This window comes from Agelaius tricolor, unplaced genomic scaffold, assembly GCF_023055355.1.
Source record: "Agelaius tricolor isolate 1412-34295 unplaced genomic scaffold, bAgeTri1.0.p SCAF_16, whole genome shotgun sequence".
Classification (NCBI taxonomy): Eukaryota; Metazoa; Chordata; class Aves; order Passeriformes; family Icteridae; genus Agelaius; species Agelaius tricolor.
Window position 1 is genome coordinate 3,541,128 of NW_027269276.1, and position 16,747 is coordinate 3,557,874.

General features: G+C 44.1%; 1 protein-coding gene across 8 annotated transcripts in view; it reads right to left on the minus strand.

Moving 5' to 3' along the window:
* Positions 1–11,743: 11,743 nt before the first annotated feature.
* LRRC28 (leucine rich repeat containing 28) overlaps positions 11,744–16,747 on the minus strand; it is a 52,398-nt gene continuing 47,394 nt past the window's right edge. For all 8 annotated transcript variants that reach the window (XM_071441250.1, XM_071441249.1, XM_071441251.1 and 5 more), the window contains one exon: positions 11,744–16,243. In XM_071441250.1, the coding sequence (XP_071297351.1) occupies positions 16,171–16,243 (73 nt within the window). In that variant the 3' untranslated portion in view covers positions 11,744–16,170. The remainder of the gene's footprint in view (positions 16,244–16,747) is intronic.

Sequence of the window (16,747 nt, forward strand, 5' to 3'; positions counted from 1 at the left end):
CTGAGGCATTGTTTAGCAAGTGGGTGGATGCTTTTTGAGCCAACTTCATCTACCCAAATGGTGTCAGAGCCATTGTAAACTGCCTTGTTAAATTATGGTCACAAAGCAATCCAGAACTGAGGAGGGCCGGCAACAAAAGGCTGCACAACACAAAACAGGCACATGCTACAGGAGGCAGGTAATGGCAGCACCTGCTCTGCAGGAAACCTTCCTCACCCTGCAGGCAACACAAGCAGCCTGAGCCCCCCCAGGGCTTGGGATGACACTGTCTCCATCTGATCTGGGCTACCTCAGCCACACTCCTCCAGTTTCCTTGTCACTAACAAGAGGAAAGAGTCTTTCTGTTGGGTGTCAAAAGATCTGACTTGGACTTCTGCATGCAGCTGTCAAACAGAGCAGCCTCCCCCAGCCTCCTCTGCCTTGACTCCTCTCTTTTTTCTTGCATTTGTCCCCTAAAGGCAGGGGAAGTCTGTAAATAAATACAGTACCTCACCCCTCTGTACTGATAGCTGAGCTTTCAGATTCAGCCACAGTAAAGCAGCATTTAGACCCTGCTCATTTATTCCACTGCACCAGATGAGTCAGATGAAACACAGCTGAGACCACAGCAGCCATCACTGCCCCACAAACCAGTTCCCTGGCCTCGAAGAGAGATGCAAACCCCAGATCCCTGCCTGACAAGTGTCCTGCTGCAGCCCTGGGGGTGTCTGCAGGCCAAGAGCCGTGCCCAGCTCCAGCCCACGCAGACCTCACAGGCTCTGGACACGTCCACACGGCCAGAGGACAATGCAGCCCCAGGGAGATGAGCTTTCTCCTCATCAATTTTTAGGAGCAAACCACTGCCCAACATAACAAGCATGTTTTCCAGTGTTCACCAGAGCACAAAGCTTGACAAGAGAGGACTAAAAGGAAACCAGGGATTCCAGCCACCTCCTGACCAGTTTTCCATAATGGGAATGCCAGACAGGGGTTGGCAGCTGGTGTCTGGCAAGAGAGAGCTGCTCCTTAGGGCCTCCCTGAAGACATGGCTCCCTCACCTTCAGAGCCATGGGGGTTCTCACTGTAAGTGCCTGACATTTTGCAACACCTTCTGCACCTCAGTCCCACATCTGTCACAAGCCACAGCCAAATTCTGCACTTTGCATGGATTTCTAAATATTGTACCTACAGTGTCATGCTGCTGGCATGGTAATTTTCAGTTCTACCCTTCCCAGTGCATGTTGTAACATTAAACTTTATTTTACTTGGCAGTCAGAGCTCACTTTTGAAGCAGCTGTGAGCAAAAGACCCCTCAAGTGATGCAAATAAACATAGTTTTATTTTTAATTTGTAAATTAAAACAAACAACTTGTGTTCCAGGCAGTGCAGTCCACATCTACGTCCATAAAACCCCACACAGAACAAAGGAGACCTTCTGGCCTCTCCAATGCTCTGTGAAGTGTCTGGTTTTACCCTTAATATTGCACATTGATAAGGACAGAAAACTTCTGATGCATCTCTGAGTCCTTTTTGCATAACCCCCTGAAATCTGAGGCTTGCTGTTCAGACTACAGTTTCCACTGAAATAAAAGTCCAACTGGGCAGGAGAGAAGAATTAAACCTAGAGCACTCTGTAGGTTTAACCTACAGAGAACTGAGACTGTGGAGTAGATCTGACTAGATTTTGTCCATGGTCTTATTCCTCGTGTTTGCAAAGACCACATTTGGGAACTAACTCCCAGCAGCAGAGCAATCTGGTGTTTCCCCAGGAACAGCAGGTCTGAATGCCCAGTAAATTTTTATCCTCATTGCTGATGGCAGTGGTTTTATTCCTGACAAACTGAAACCACTGAAGCCCAGCACTAAAATGCAAGTTGGTCATAGCTCACCCAGCCTGGCTCCCTGGAAACACAGGAGTGCCAGAGGGACCGAGGCAGTGTCTGCAGGCCCGGCGTCACCGCGCTGCCACTCCACACAGCTCCAGGAGCAGGAGCAGCAGATGGAGGAGGATTGTTCAAATGGCAGAGCTGGGCCTTCCTTCGGAGACATACGGCTCTAGCAACAGAGGAAAACAACCAGTGAGGAGGTTTGAGGAGAGCAGTCCTGGAACACATGTGAGAAACAAATGCAAGGCTGAGCAGGGGCTCTGGAGCTTTTGTTGTTCCTGGCATGGCAGTATGTTGGATACACAGGGTCTTTTTCAAGCAGGAGCAAGTTTAAATGAAACACCTGATGAGTGATTACTTCAAACTACATCCTCAAGATACAGGAGATGGCCAAAAGCCTGGGTCCTGCAGTCTCTGGCACAGCACTTCTCTGCGACGAAGTAAAACCCAGAAGGTGAAGATGCACCAAGCATGCACAAGGCTTCCAACCTAGATGTGCCCACACATGCTGCTGTACTACAGAGAGGTGCCAAGAGCAGAGCTTTTTGAGTTAGAAAGGCACACAGGGAGGCAATGAAAGAACTTCTGATTTGTGCGAAGTTCCCTCAGCATATAAACTATATCTACTATAAATATACACATGATTTATTTATATGTAGTAAAGGCACAAGGGCTCAGGAGCACTTGGCTCAGTTTGAGTTTTTGTCCCTCCCACAAGCTTTCTGCACAGGTTAAGGAAACCTTCTGCTCCTATCTTCCTCTGGGTTGGGTTGTTACATTTGTAAAATAAAAAAGTCAAACCTTCACCTATTTCTGGTTCAGATCCACATGCATCAGCATTGGTATTGATGGAGCTATTCGGATCACTAATTTCTCTGTGAGCTAAATGTTGGTATTAGTGCATGGTGAGGGGCTGCCATTCTGCTACTGCTCCTTGAGATTCATTTGGGTTACTGTGACAGGAGTAAAGAAGAAGAAAATCACACTGTAAATTCACCAGCTCAGGCTATCATGGTATTCTGAAGCTGGTCAGTGCAACTGGGTGGGTCGAACAGCTTTGCTGTGGAGTTTGGAGATACAAGGCCAGAGTTTTCATTAGTCCCTCCTGCAGATGCTGTAACTCAGAAGATTGTTTCCAGTACCTCTGCCCACCAGCTTTTCCCAATTCAGCCCGTTGCTTGTGGGAGATTTGTGCAAGAAGCCAATCTGCTATTCTAATGCAACTCAAAGCCAACTCCTTCAGCGGACAAAATACAGGCAGAGCAAATTTCATATCTGCTTTCCCAAGGTCCTTTCTCTCAAACAAATAAACAACAAAAAAAAAAAGTTTATTTTTATAGAGCTTGGCTTAAAAAGCCAGACTTGGAAATGTACTGAGTGGAGCAATTCTCCAGCACCACCCAAAACTAGCCAGCAAAGGAAAGCTCGCCAAGGCTGTTAATTTGACGGCTGGGGGGGAAACGAAACCTATTGCTGCCATCTGCACAAAGGAAACAGAGGCAAAGCAAAACCCTGCTGTGTGAGCAGAAAGAAAGGTTCAGCACAGCAGAGACAACACAAACCATATGAGACACTTGTTAAACCCCCTCCCTGCTTCTTTTTCCACCACTAAATGCTGCAGGACAATGATCAATCTATTCAATTGAAGCTTCAAACAAGACCCCCAGGACCATCAGTGGTGCAGGTCTCTGTTTTCCTACAGATTCAAGCACATTGAGGCCCTGCTCTCTGGTAAATCTTTAAGACAACATGAATAGTTTGCATACTCCAAGCACCACAGATGGTTTGGATCTAAAGACCTTGTGCAGACTGCAGTGGTCACGAAACCCATCCTCACAGCAAGAATTTGGGATGCACCACATTTTTACTGTTGCTTGTACTGCTCAGTTTGTGGAGCAGAACAAACAAATGAGCTTTTAAAAAATAAAGTTAGTTTGAAAAGAGCTTGATCTACTGTGAGCTCTTGGTTCAGTTCATTTTACCCCAAAGGTAAGTGTGTGGGCTATTGCCCAGGTGAAGAAAACCTCTCCCTCAGCAATCCTGCTCTGGTGGGGGTTAATCTGCAATCACCTCTATCTGTGGCCTGGGCCCCTACAGCTGCACCAACATCTTGGGCTGGAAAGCTGGCAGGAATACCTTGGTAGTGCACCAGGAGGCTCTGGGAATTTCATTACATTTTCCACTCGCCCAGCGTGTCTCCGGAAGGCCATCTACGGAAGAGAACAGAACCAGCGTGTTGCCGCCCAACCCTCTGGAGTTTCTCCTTTCACACCCACTGCCAAAGCACAAACACCCTCACCCCAGGCTAGATCCTCATCTTCTTTATACAGCAAAACCCAAAATCCACAAATATCAGCTACAGGCTCTTGCTGCAACATCTACTGACCACCAATACCAAGGGGGACAAGTCCTCCCCTCCTGCCTACAGCAGTGCTGAGCACTGATTCTTCATGGCTTCCAAATGAAGTTACAAGAAAAAAACCACATCCCAGCACCGTCCCTGGAGTAGAGGGACTGGCACTCCTGCTTCCAGGCTGGATGGAGGCTCTAGGACATGTTCAGGCTTGTTGCAGCCTGTCCCTCAAGTGACACTTGCAGTGGTGCCGTGGCACTCCAGCACTTTTCACTTCAGCTTTGAAAGAAGCTGCAATTCGCAGAGCTGGCAGGGGCAAGGGGTGAAGAATTTATCAGCTCTGCAGTTCATTTTAGAGAGGGCATACACAAAATGCAGCTCAGCTGGATTCATTCATCTCCTCATCAGAGCAGATGTGAGGATATCCGGTGACCTTGTTGAAAACAGACTCACCTGGAGAGATTCAGAGATTTGTACTGAAACCAGAACTCTTCCAGAGAAAAGTTTGCACTTGGTGATTGCAAAATTCTCCTTGCAAACAAAAAATCCTCCTGCAAATAACAGACCACCAGCAGGGTCTCACACACAGAGACATCTCTGTGCTCACAGGATACAGAGCATTTCCACAGGAGCCAGAAAGAGGAAGAAAAGGTGTAAGATTCAGGAGTCCCGACTCCATGCCTGGTAAAGACCGTTCCCTCCTTACAGGAGCATGTGTGTCACTTTTTCATTATGCTCACAGGACCTGGGGGACAACCAAGCAGACGTCCTGCCCTAGGCACCAAAATGTCATTTGGCAAACTAATGAGGGGTTTGGAGTGAGAGTGTCCCCTCCAGATGTGTCCAGGAGAGACGTGGCACCCTGGGGCTGCGTGCGCGAGCAGCCTCAGCGCTGTGCCCCGAGCTGATGGACAGCTGTGGTGTGAGCAAACCTCTCTCAGCAGGACTGTCTAACTCCAACTTAAAAACTGAGCTTCTGTTTCAAGTCAGATTTTCCCCTGATGTGCCTCATCCTGCCCAGAGACAAAAATAGAGGAAGTGAGAAAACAGACCTTTATTACCAACTGCAATCCCCACTGCCCAGCAACCAGCTCTACGCTCCCTGTCAGCCTTGCATAAAGAGAAAATAATAAAACCAACAGCCCGCACTACCCACAAAATAAAATATAGACAGCATGAGTCTTTATGCAGCTCAGTCACCGCGTGTCTGCAAGCTGAGCAGAGGAGAGCTGCAATCCTTGTCCTAGACACTGTCTAACCTCTGCTCTGGCTCTGAACGTGCTTCAGGAGGCGACCACAACCGTGTCATTAGGTAAACTGGGTCTCCTGTCTGTCCTGCTGGATAGGATGACCCCTTTCCAGGATTCCTCATTATTCACCTACACATAGTAGACCATTTGTAATTTATTTTTTTCCCTGCTGGAAAGGAAAACAAAAGCCAGTGGATTCAGTGGTGAGGATAATGCAATAGTTCCATCAGGGTTAGGCTGCCAGGCTGTGTGCAGTTGTGGTGGGGAACATGAGGAGGGCTGCAGGCTGCTCCTGGCACTGCCGACCATAATTACCCCTAACCAGATCATGGTTACACCCTGTTCCCTGCAGCACTCGGGATTTCCAGACTGAAACACATCACAGACAGATACGGAGGCTGTTTCTATCCCTCCTAATGTCCACAGTGAGGCTTAAGGGGTCCCAAGCCCACACAGGCCTGCTCATGCAAACCTGGTATTTAACAAATGATTTGGATGAGCCAAAGTAAATAGGCCATGGGGACACCATGGAAAACAAAGGAGCAGTTTTAGCTGAAGGACCTCATTATGCCTTCACAGTATTTTATGAGGAACACATTAGCCCTGAGGAAAAAGTGTGAGATGAATCTCAAGTCATTATATTAAAGATATATGAAGAGTTCCCCAGACACACACCTTCTCCCCATCCATGGACTTTAAGGACAAAGGGCAAAATGTCTTTAACTGTCTCCCATTCCTTCCCATCCCCTCTGTGTCCCTGCCCCGCAACAGCCCAGGGCAGCAGTGCAGTCTCCTGGACGGAGCCGGGAAGCACTTGGACAAACAGAGCAGCACTGCTGGCTCTCAGCACATCCCTGGGGACAGAGCAGCACCTCCCTGCTGGGCACTTGCTGTGACACTGGAGCCCCAGAGTCTGGGCTCCGGGGAGCACGTTCAACCTCTGGCATATAACCCTGCAATCCGATCTCCTCGTTCCCATGGGGGTCATCCCTTCCCACCTCCAAGGCTCCCTACCCTGGGCACCAGCTTAACCCACCTGCTCTGAGCTGTTAGCTGGTCAAGTGTGCTCCTCTAACATGGAATTTATCTGCAGTTTCTGGGATGCTGGCACAACCTGTCTGCCTAGGATAGGCAGGGTCAGTGGGATGAGAGCCTTCTGGAGCTGCTGCAAAAAGAGGCCACGGTCCAGTGAAGCATTAACCCCCAGGACCGCTCCCAAAGCCGGCAGCAGCAGTCCAGCCAGGAACTGGAAAGGCAGTGAGATGTTCCCACAAACAGGCCAGCCCTTTGGCAGATGGGGGCAGGAGGGCCAGGGCGGCACACAAACACAAGCTCTCATAAGGCCATAAAGAGCTTCTGTTTCCCCACACGCTGCAGCAGCGGCGGCGAGGCGGAGGTAGGGAAAGCAGCAGTCCTGGGCCACGTGGCAGGTCAAACCACCGCCCAGTTTGTTGGCACCCTCCAAAGTTTAAATACGCTTTGAGCCAGCAGTGAATCATCCCTGGCAGGTAAGAATGATATTAATTTATGACATGCCAAGTGCAAGCAGATCTTTTGGTGTCAGTCCAATGGTTTTAGCCTTATTAACACGCGGCGATGGCTCAGGTTGCAGCTGTGCACATTAAACTCTGGCAAGTGGCATTTTAAACAATGACAAACTTCAGAACAATCACTCCACACATGGAGCCAGGCCAGGCAAAACTGAAGGGTGGCAGAATAAAGGTCAAGGGGGGAACCTGTTTGTCTGGGAGAGGAACAGGTGGCCCGCTTGGCTTGCTGCAGGGTCTCTAAACTGTCTGAAGGACACAGTCAGGGATCATTTTAACCCATTAAGCTGCTTAAGCCTTCCTTTACACCAGTCTGAACTTCGAGAAAGCATTAAATCTTAAAGAGCTTAGTAATACATCTTTAGGAAAGCTCTCCCCTGTGCTTATGCATCCAGAGTGCACATGCTGCACTGTGCACAGGCACATCCTTCCCATGACAGCAGGACCCCTGTGGCAGCTGAGCCAGATCCAAGCAGCTAACACACAGAAAGCTTTAAAGTAAAGCCCTGCACCAGAGCAGAATGTCACACTGGGTCACAGACAACAAGGGGAACATGTCCCCATCACCACTGTGCCACTCAGCAGGCCCGAGGACACTGTCAGAGAGAAAAACATCTCCTCACCAGTTCCTCCCTCACCAGCTTCACCCAGGACACGGAGCAAACTGCGGTGCCGAGACCTTGGGATGTGCCCATGGAACTCAAACCACATCCAGCAAGGAGGGCTGTGACAGACAGTGACTTCTGAGGGCAGCTTCTTACCTTAACACCCAGGCAGAGCAAAGTCAGTCCAAACCATTCCTGCCAGCTGTGTTTGCACCAGAAAATAGAATGATGGAGACATAAAAGACATTTTCATGGCAGGAAACATAAATATTCCATGCCATGTTTCAAAGCTGTATTTCTCAATTTGAAAAACATCAAAATAGGGTTTTTTTAAGTGTCAAAAGCCAGATGTTTCAGAATAAAACAGCAGAATAAGACCTGACATGTAACAATGTTTTCCAATGCAGTGCTTCCAAACCAGTTGTTTTCACAATTTTTCATTTGCCCCCTCTCCACCCAGTCTTATCCTTGCAAGCAGAATTTTTATTTTCCAACCAGGTACTTCCCAAAAGAAAGAATTTTGAGCAATAAATCAGATCTTGTTAAATAAATAGAAGGATTTAGCTACACACAAGATCTGATCCAAAACAGAACAGGGTGTAAATTTATAAAGAAATAGTTCTCTCAGATTTAAATACCAGGTGTGTGGATATATTTATTCCCAAATGAAATTAAAGGAATTAAATTCTTTCGTAACAAGGCACTTTTATTCTGGAATAGGAGCATCCACATATGAAATTAATCAAGAATAGCTAAAGCCACAGTAAGGTCTCAGGCTACTGACTGTAAGTGAAAACAGTAAATTCATTCTGCCTCTTGCAGTTTCTTGCTACATAACACACCAGATCCCCCTGGATAAATGTTCCTGTAAGTAAAAGACCAGTCCCAGCATGTCTGTGAACACCTCATGATAATACTTCAATGAGATGGACTGGAATCAATATTTTCCATCTTGGCAGCTCGGGGCCAGCGAGCAGGAGCTGGGCAGGGCCGGCAGCCAGCGCGACACCGGCGCGGCGGGGAGGACAGCTGGCACAACACTGACCTGGAAAGACATTTCTAGCTAGCAGGTATCAGTTCCTGCACCATCTGAGCCTCCTGGAGGGAGGAGGGAAAAAGGAGATAATTAAATAGAGGTTTTCAATTCAAACCTTCTCCAAAGTATCTTTATAGGGATCAGACAGAAGTTTGGCTACAGTCTAGACCGAGCTACTGGAGCAACTCGAGCCCCTATGTTTCATCATGGAGGCTTAAGAGCCAGGATTAGATATACATTAATTCATTAATTCAAGTTAGATATCCCTCAGTTCATCTGCAGCCAGAACAGAACACGTATTTGTGATCCAGGTAATTGTGCAGAAATGTTATTAGGTGGTGTCTCTGGTGGAGCACAAACCTGTGTCACTGTGCAGGTAACAAACTGCTCTAATATTGGTCATAACAGGGTCTGTTTTCCAACCAGAAAGCAGAACAACATTTTCTGGTCAGGAGTGAGGACTGAGGGAGGAAACAAGGGCTATTATTTGCAACTATACAGGCAGAAAAACAGAAGAGGCATTACACTGTGAAGAGTGATGAGCGTGTCAGAAGTATAAAATCAATCTTAATTCTACAAAGATGTAAGATACAACTAAACTCCCTATTGGGCAGTTACTCAGTTTTTATAGAACCAAAGACATAGAACAGTAAGGTGTGAATATAGAGAATAATTAATCTTGGTACTTTTAGACATGGGGTTCTCTACTGCCTACAACCCACTGTTTTTCATCCTGCTTTAAAAGGAGCATTTACCTGGAATTCATATAGGAGACCTTGCCAGCCCTATTCCAAGCCAGGCTTTCTGAAGAAAGTTAAAGCTGTTTTTCTTGGTAATTCTTCTCTTCATGTATCATCTCCATTGATTCAGCTTTTTGCAAAATGAAACTGGAGAGCCAACAGAGACACAGCAAAATCAAAGGCAGCCAAATTCAAGGCCGTGCTTAGACTGCTTTGGAACTTCAGTGCCAGCAAAGCAATCACAGTTATCACAAACTGACCTAACAATATTCAGCTTGATTCTTCTAATGGCTTGAACAATAAAAATCAATGGTTAGGTTTCTGTAGTATAAAGGAAACCTAGTAAGATTTAAATGATAGCTACAAGTGCCGAATTTTAGGAATTCAAAACACAAAAAATACCAAAATGGGGCATATTTGATACAATTAGTTAATATTTACCCCTAGAAGAAACACTGGTCATCTTCTTAAATTTATTCTTTCATGAGATCCGGGCAATGTTGTCAGCATCTTTAGACCATACCTGCATTTTGTGATGAATTATGAGCTCTCTTTCTCATTCCTAAACAAAATGTGAGTGTTCCCAATGGACCCTATGTGCACCAAAATGGGATTTAACAATGCATTTTTTTGCTTTCTTAATCAAATAGCTTGATTTGCTGTTATAACAGTGCACTTAGAGAACATTCATAGTACTGATCAATAAACAAACACAGTATTGCATTTTTCATTACAAGAAAGCTTTCTCAACCGATCTTGAGGAAAAAGATTAACCCTCCTAATAACTGTGTGAGGTTCACAGCAAATGACAGCAGAACACCTTGGGGGGTGCTGTGGCAGGGCCAGGATTTGGATGATCCTGATGGATCCCTCCCAGCTCAGCATACTCTGTGATTTCATGGCCAGGCCTCATCATGTGGCTGTAGTCATATTTAGCACCAGGACAGGGCTCCACGAGTGGCAGCTTTCTCTGGCAGAAAGAGCCAGTCAATATTTACATTCCTCATGAACATACAAAAGAGCATCAGGGTACTTGAGAAATTAGCCCTTGATTGCCACTTGGAAGGCATCATCAGAAAGGCAAATCACTTCAGCACCTCCAACAACAGAACTGTTCTTGAGACTTGAGATCTCTCACAGATGTGTCAAGGTCTTTGCCTGGGAGCAGGAGGTGCCTGAAGGGCACAGTGGGTGCTCAAAGAGCCTGACGTGAGGGGTTTATTATTTAAAATGTGAAAAGATAAAAAAAGCATATGGTCAACTCCTGCTTTCTTTCTTGCTGAAACAGCAGACAGAAATCTGATAGTCCTGAGCCAGCTAGAGGGAATATTGGTGGGGTTCTTCAGTGCAGGCTAGAGAGGGTTCTACTGTAACATGAAATTGTTGCTGAAGCTGGGGGACACAGATGCAGTGGGTTCAACCTGGCATTCAAGTTTTCAAAATGTCACCACATAGAACAGCCCTAAATCTTGGCTTAGAAGTCACAAAACATCCAGTGCCTTTCCAAGTGAGATCTCAGCTCCTCTCATTTCCTGCATACAATAGCATTATTCAGTCACTGAAGTTTCCACTTAGCTTGCATTTATGCCAAGTACTTTTAATTGCAAAGGGAAAGGATGTTAAGCTCTCCCGTTTCTTTCTTTCTAATTCATAAGGGACACATCAGTGGCTGGTAAAAGTTATAGGTTAAGGGTTGTTCTCCCATTTATTAAGGGACTCACATCCTCCTCCTGCTGCCAGGCAAACAGAGGTTACCTCCATTGCAAGGGCAGGAAAAGTTACCTTGTCATTTGTAAAATACATATTCACCCAATACACAAAAATCCAGACAGCATCCAGCTCAAAGAACTCATCCCAACGTGAAGAGCAGCAGCTTTGACTGAAGCAAAATGCTGCATAGCAAGGAGTGAAACAACTGGAAAAACAGATGCTTAATTTCTACTTATTTTTGGCAGCCTTGTTCCCATGATATCTGTTAAATGAGGAAAAAAAGCTGCTGAATGCTGCTTAGTAAGGAATCCATGAACCACAGCCTCATCTCTGGACTATCAGGGTGGCAGTACAGCCCTACAGAAACTTATTTTCCTTTTGATCAATCCGTGGAAGGGTCTGAAGTAATGTTTCCATATGGGTTTTGTTCCTATTATGCAAGATCTGATGAACTACATTGTCTGAGACAAAGGGATTAAATGAATTGAAGTGGTGTTTTGGGCTTGGGAGTGCTTTTAGTGTCTTCACCCCACCTCTTCAGCCTTGGGACAAGAGACTTATTAGCTAATTACCATGCAAATGAACTGAAATGTAAATTAAATGCTACATTCTAACATAGCTTAATAGTCCCAGGAGCAAGAATTTAGTTAATTTTAATGAATGGTAATTCTATCCAAAAATATAGTTTATTAACAAGCACATACAATAATTCGCACCACTAACTTTAAATAAACCATCTAGCAAGCTCACCTTCACACTAAGTGACATTTGGTTAATACAGAGCAAGAAAGCAATGCACATGTGCTTTCCACAGACACAGAATGAACTCAGTTGCAAACAGAGTTCAAGTTATAATCCAAAAAAGGGCACATAAAAGCAAAAGCAATGAAGACTTCACATGAACGTTGCCATTTCTTTCCACCAGACCTTCGGTCTCCTACAAAATAGGTCTGCAATACAAAAAAGTAATAAAAACTCTGGATTCAATTTATTCAGCCTCTTCCATCACAAGTTAACTATAACATTTTGCAACAACATGAGTAGTATTAAGAGGGAGGTAAGAGGCAAAGATAGTTACATCTTGGAATTATGGAAGTGCAGCTGCAGACAGAGCAGCAGCCATGAATTCTGGTGTCGTCCCAGTTTTTGCAAGAAATACAAAGATGGCAACACACATTCCTCCCTCTCATCAACTAGAACTTGACCCATCGTCCACTGACATCAGGGCAAAAACTCTTCTGTTATCAGTGGTACTGTGGTGGGCCAAAGTGGCCTTCAAAAGCCAGTTGTCCTCTCTAGTGACAGGTTTGTCACTCTGCAGTCTTCAGCTGGGCTGTGCTGTCAGTAGAACCTGACACGCTGCACCCACACGGGTGTTAGAACAGTCCTGTGCTCCCCTCAATGCCAGAAAAAGGGATTCAGCAGAATTCAATCTGCAGGAACTGAAGCCAACTTGGCAATAAACAGCACTGCTCTGCTCGGAGCAACATCTCAACCTCACCACAACCAAGTAAATAGAAGGTTTGTAATGAACCGTGGTAAGAGCCCAGGAGAAGCATCAAAACAGAAAAATACACATTTCTTTATATTAGACCTTGCTCTTTGTACAGGAAAGGGCATTTTTGATCCTCTGAGAGATGATGAGGAAGGTTCCCAGGAACAGTGCTCTGAATGTAACAGTGTCCATGGCAAAAGCACTCAAAAGGATTTTTAAACAAAGCCAGAGATTCCTCCATTTCCTTCATGGCAGAACCAAAAGCTACCTCTGTATAGGGTTGGAATTTTATTAACATGGTGCCTACTATCACCTCTTAAACAAAAGTTATGCCTGTGATCCCTAATTATAATTTGAGTTAATCTTTATTTAGAAAAATTTTATAGCAGTATCAATGGGTTAAAGACTTATTTTATCTCATGCCTCACCCGCACCTTTCTCTTTGTAATGCCTTGAGAAAAAAGAAATCAAAAAACTTTTCCTGCTTCCACCCTAAGTGAAAAATTAAGATCTACTGTTAACAACAAAAAAACTTTTCAGATGGTAATTGTTTTCAACATCTGGCACCTGATGTTTTGCAGTACACAGAAAAAATTACCTAGGTGGGGACTAACCTGACAAACCAGAGCAAGAAATCAAAAATTACCCAGAAACAAACCAACTGAAGAGAAGTCCAAGCACTGTGGCATCTTGAAAAACCAGTGATGCACAGTTCAATCAGCAACAAAATCCCTCTCTGCAATTTGCATAGCTGGCTCTCATGCTTGCTGGTTATGAAATACTCTTACAGCAGAACAACTTTAGAAAAATTTGGACAAGTGAGAATGGAGTTATTTTAATCTAGAAGAATATCACCCAAAGATACAGATGAATACAAACACTGTTCATATAAAAAAAAAAAAACCCAAAACATCAAACATGAACTTAAGCTGCATTCTCAGTCTATATATTGGCTTTCCCCTTCTTTGTTTTATAAAAATAGGGTATGACATTTCAGCTTCAATTGCATGTTTAAGTCATTTATTTATTGAACATTCCATTCTTGAAATATCATCTATTAAAGTGTTAGTTGAGATTCATCCTGCTTATAGAACAGGCTAGATTTCTTCTGAACTGCACTTGGAGACAATAATAAAGAGACTGATGCAGACTCAATAAGAAATAATTAGATTATGGGAAGAAGAAAAAAAATAAATAAATAGTTATAATAATAAAATCAAGCTTCACTCTTCTTGACTCCTAATAAAACAAATGCTGATGTCTTTTAGGTGATCACAGCCAGATTTAACTCCAAAATAGTATTTACAGACTGAATTCAGATATAAACTGTGATTTCAAGTCTACAACTTGCTATAAAAAGAGGACAAAAACTTCCAAGAAAACATCTCCTTCAAAGACAGAGGAAGCCACAGTAAAAATTAATACTGAAAAATCCTGATCAGAGTATCGTATAAAAATTAACATCTGTAACACTACCATAGCTTTTATAATCTGTTCTTACAAAAGTGGATTCTGTCCTACACTTGCACATTTCTGATACAGATATAATTGTACATGGGCAGTTTACATCTCAGCTCTGAGGTACTGAAGGAAAAGGATAAAGCTGAAGGTGGATTTTGCTGCCTCAGCAGTGAACCCTGTGGGGTGGCTGGGCCTGCTGGGATTCCAACATGGAAACAATGGGAAACGACACAGACAGAAATCCAAGAGCACCAAGGCTGCTTGGAGATGGCTCTTTCCCCTACTGCAAAGCAGATTTAATAAATGGGATTTATTTTAGAAAGTTTCACAATTCTTAAGCAGTAGATGATACTTGCATTCCTGAATGATTAAGTTCTACATTTCTTAATGCTAATTCAACTCTCTAAAACCAACCCAATAAAACCAGGAAAGATTTTTACAAGTTACATGCACAACCTAAAAATTCCACCCTCAAAACTGCCTTTTTGGTACTCTTTTAAGCTCTTAAGATACTCTATTTATTGAAGAGATGCCAGGAAGCCTGCAGAGGGAACAAATGCTTCTTTGGCAACAGGAAAACATTTTAATGCCTCCTGCCTTCAAAGTACGCACACCTCACCACAACATATGCTAATACACTACCAAATAAGTCTCTTTATCTTGCCATTTTTATAACAAACTGTTTCATTCATATCTATTTCAGCTTGTAACTACCTACTGCACAGAGCAGCACACTGTGCTAAATCAACAAGTGGTTTATACCTAAGAAATAGAAAGTAAAAAAAAAAAAAAGAACAAATTATATTAAAAAATATTATATCTTCAAAAACAAATCAAAAGGGGCTGATCACATATAAACTGTTTTAGTATAAAATCAAAATGTTTAGTCACGTAGGCATTTTGGGCCTTTTTTCCATCCTTTGTTCTTTATTTAAAATAAACAAGATGTAACAAAAAGAGATTCCCACAAATATGATATAGAGTGGCAATTTGCACCAAATCTGCCATTAATGTATAAAAACAAATGTCCCAGCCCTTCTGTGCAGGTATCCATGTGTGCAAATATACCTGTGCATGGAGATACACACCTGCTCCTGGACTTCAGCCTTCTCCAAGGCACACAATCCACTGACACCCTTGGACAAATCAGCCAAATGCTGAATCTAGAAAAAGATCAAGACCAGCTCTTTGCAGATCTATAGCCTGCAACTGTAAAAATACAATAAATATAAAGGTTTACTATCATATTACTAGTTGGATTTTTTCCAAGGGAAATTGATACTTAAAGTTGTCTTCTTCCTGAAGAATTCCACGGAACAAAAGGAGAACTATTTCTAAAAATAAAGCAATGAAAATAAAGACAACACACCCTCAAACATGCTGGAGCAAGAGCCCTTAGTGTAGGCATCAGTACCAGCCTTCACTGAAACAGGATCTTCAGTCTCCAGACATATCCCTGTTACTCCCATTAAATAACTGTGGTATTTAATGATACTAGAAAGAAAGATCTGCTTTTAGCATGTGGATTTAAATACCACAGAGAACTGTCAAAGACTTGGTATACAACTGGGATAACTCTGCTGCAGTAAACATTAAGATGAGAGGGAGAAAGTAAGGCTGAATTCTATGGAAAAGTCACTGGGATCCATCAAAGGTTTCTGCAGGCTTACAGCAATACACCTGATTGCAGCTGTACAGGGGAAGAGGATAGGGATGAATAAGTGAAAATTTGTTTGCCATAAATGAACTTTTCTTTTTCCAGTTAGAGGAATGCAACTGCCTCAAATGATGCAATGGGTCAACCTGAAATCAGGCACATTTGAAAAATACTGGAAACCCTGAAGTCAGAGCCTGTGAATGTGTTTGGTTTGTGTGCTGCCTTGGAGGAGAAAGAAATTAATACTTTTAAAAGCTCGGTATTTACACTTCTGAAAAGTTCCTGCAGTTCATCCAGATTTGATAGGGCAGGATTTAAGTGCCTCAGAGTGTTCCTGATTGGGCACTTCTGCTGCTTTGGCACAAGCACGCACGGTATTCCAGTACCACGGGGACACGGCATCGAACGCAGCTTTACACTGGCACCACTCCTGAGGAGGTTGAAATGTTTATCAACTCAGTAGGTCAAAAGTCTGCAGACACTGGGTGGAGCAGCAGTATGCCACAAAACTAACAGTTGTCCTCCTAGAAGAAAAAAAAACAACAAAAGGGGAGGGGGGGGGGAACAGTTGTCAGTAAAGATTAAAGCTCCTGGCTCCATTCCACACAGACAACGTGCTGGTTTGTAAAATACAGGATTAGCCCATCTCCACAGCCCAGAAAAAGCACAGGTTCATTTGCTGTGTCTGAGTGCCTGACACCAAGGCAGGGAAACACTGTAGGGGTTCTCAAAACCTTCCTGGTTTCTTATGCGCTGGGTTTAGAGCAGCAGTGTGTGGTTTTTCTCTCTGAGCAGGGTGTGCCTGAGTGTCACAGCCAGCAGGTTTAGCAGCTGACAGGAAAATAGCTGGGCAGCTTTGGCCCTGCTCGTGTGTTTCTTAAATTACTGCTTGTAGGCATGACATGACTGAAGGGCAGTGTCCTCCCTGGTTAGCAGAGTGAACAAGCAGATCTTCAGAAAGGATGAGTGACAGGCAGTGCTGTCACACCGTGCCACGCAGTGCAGCAGGGATGGCACTGTGCAAGTGT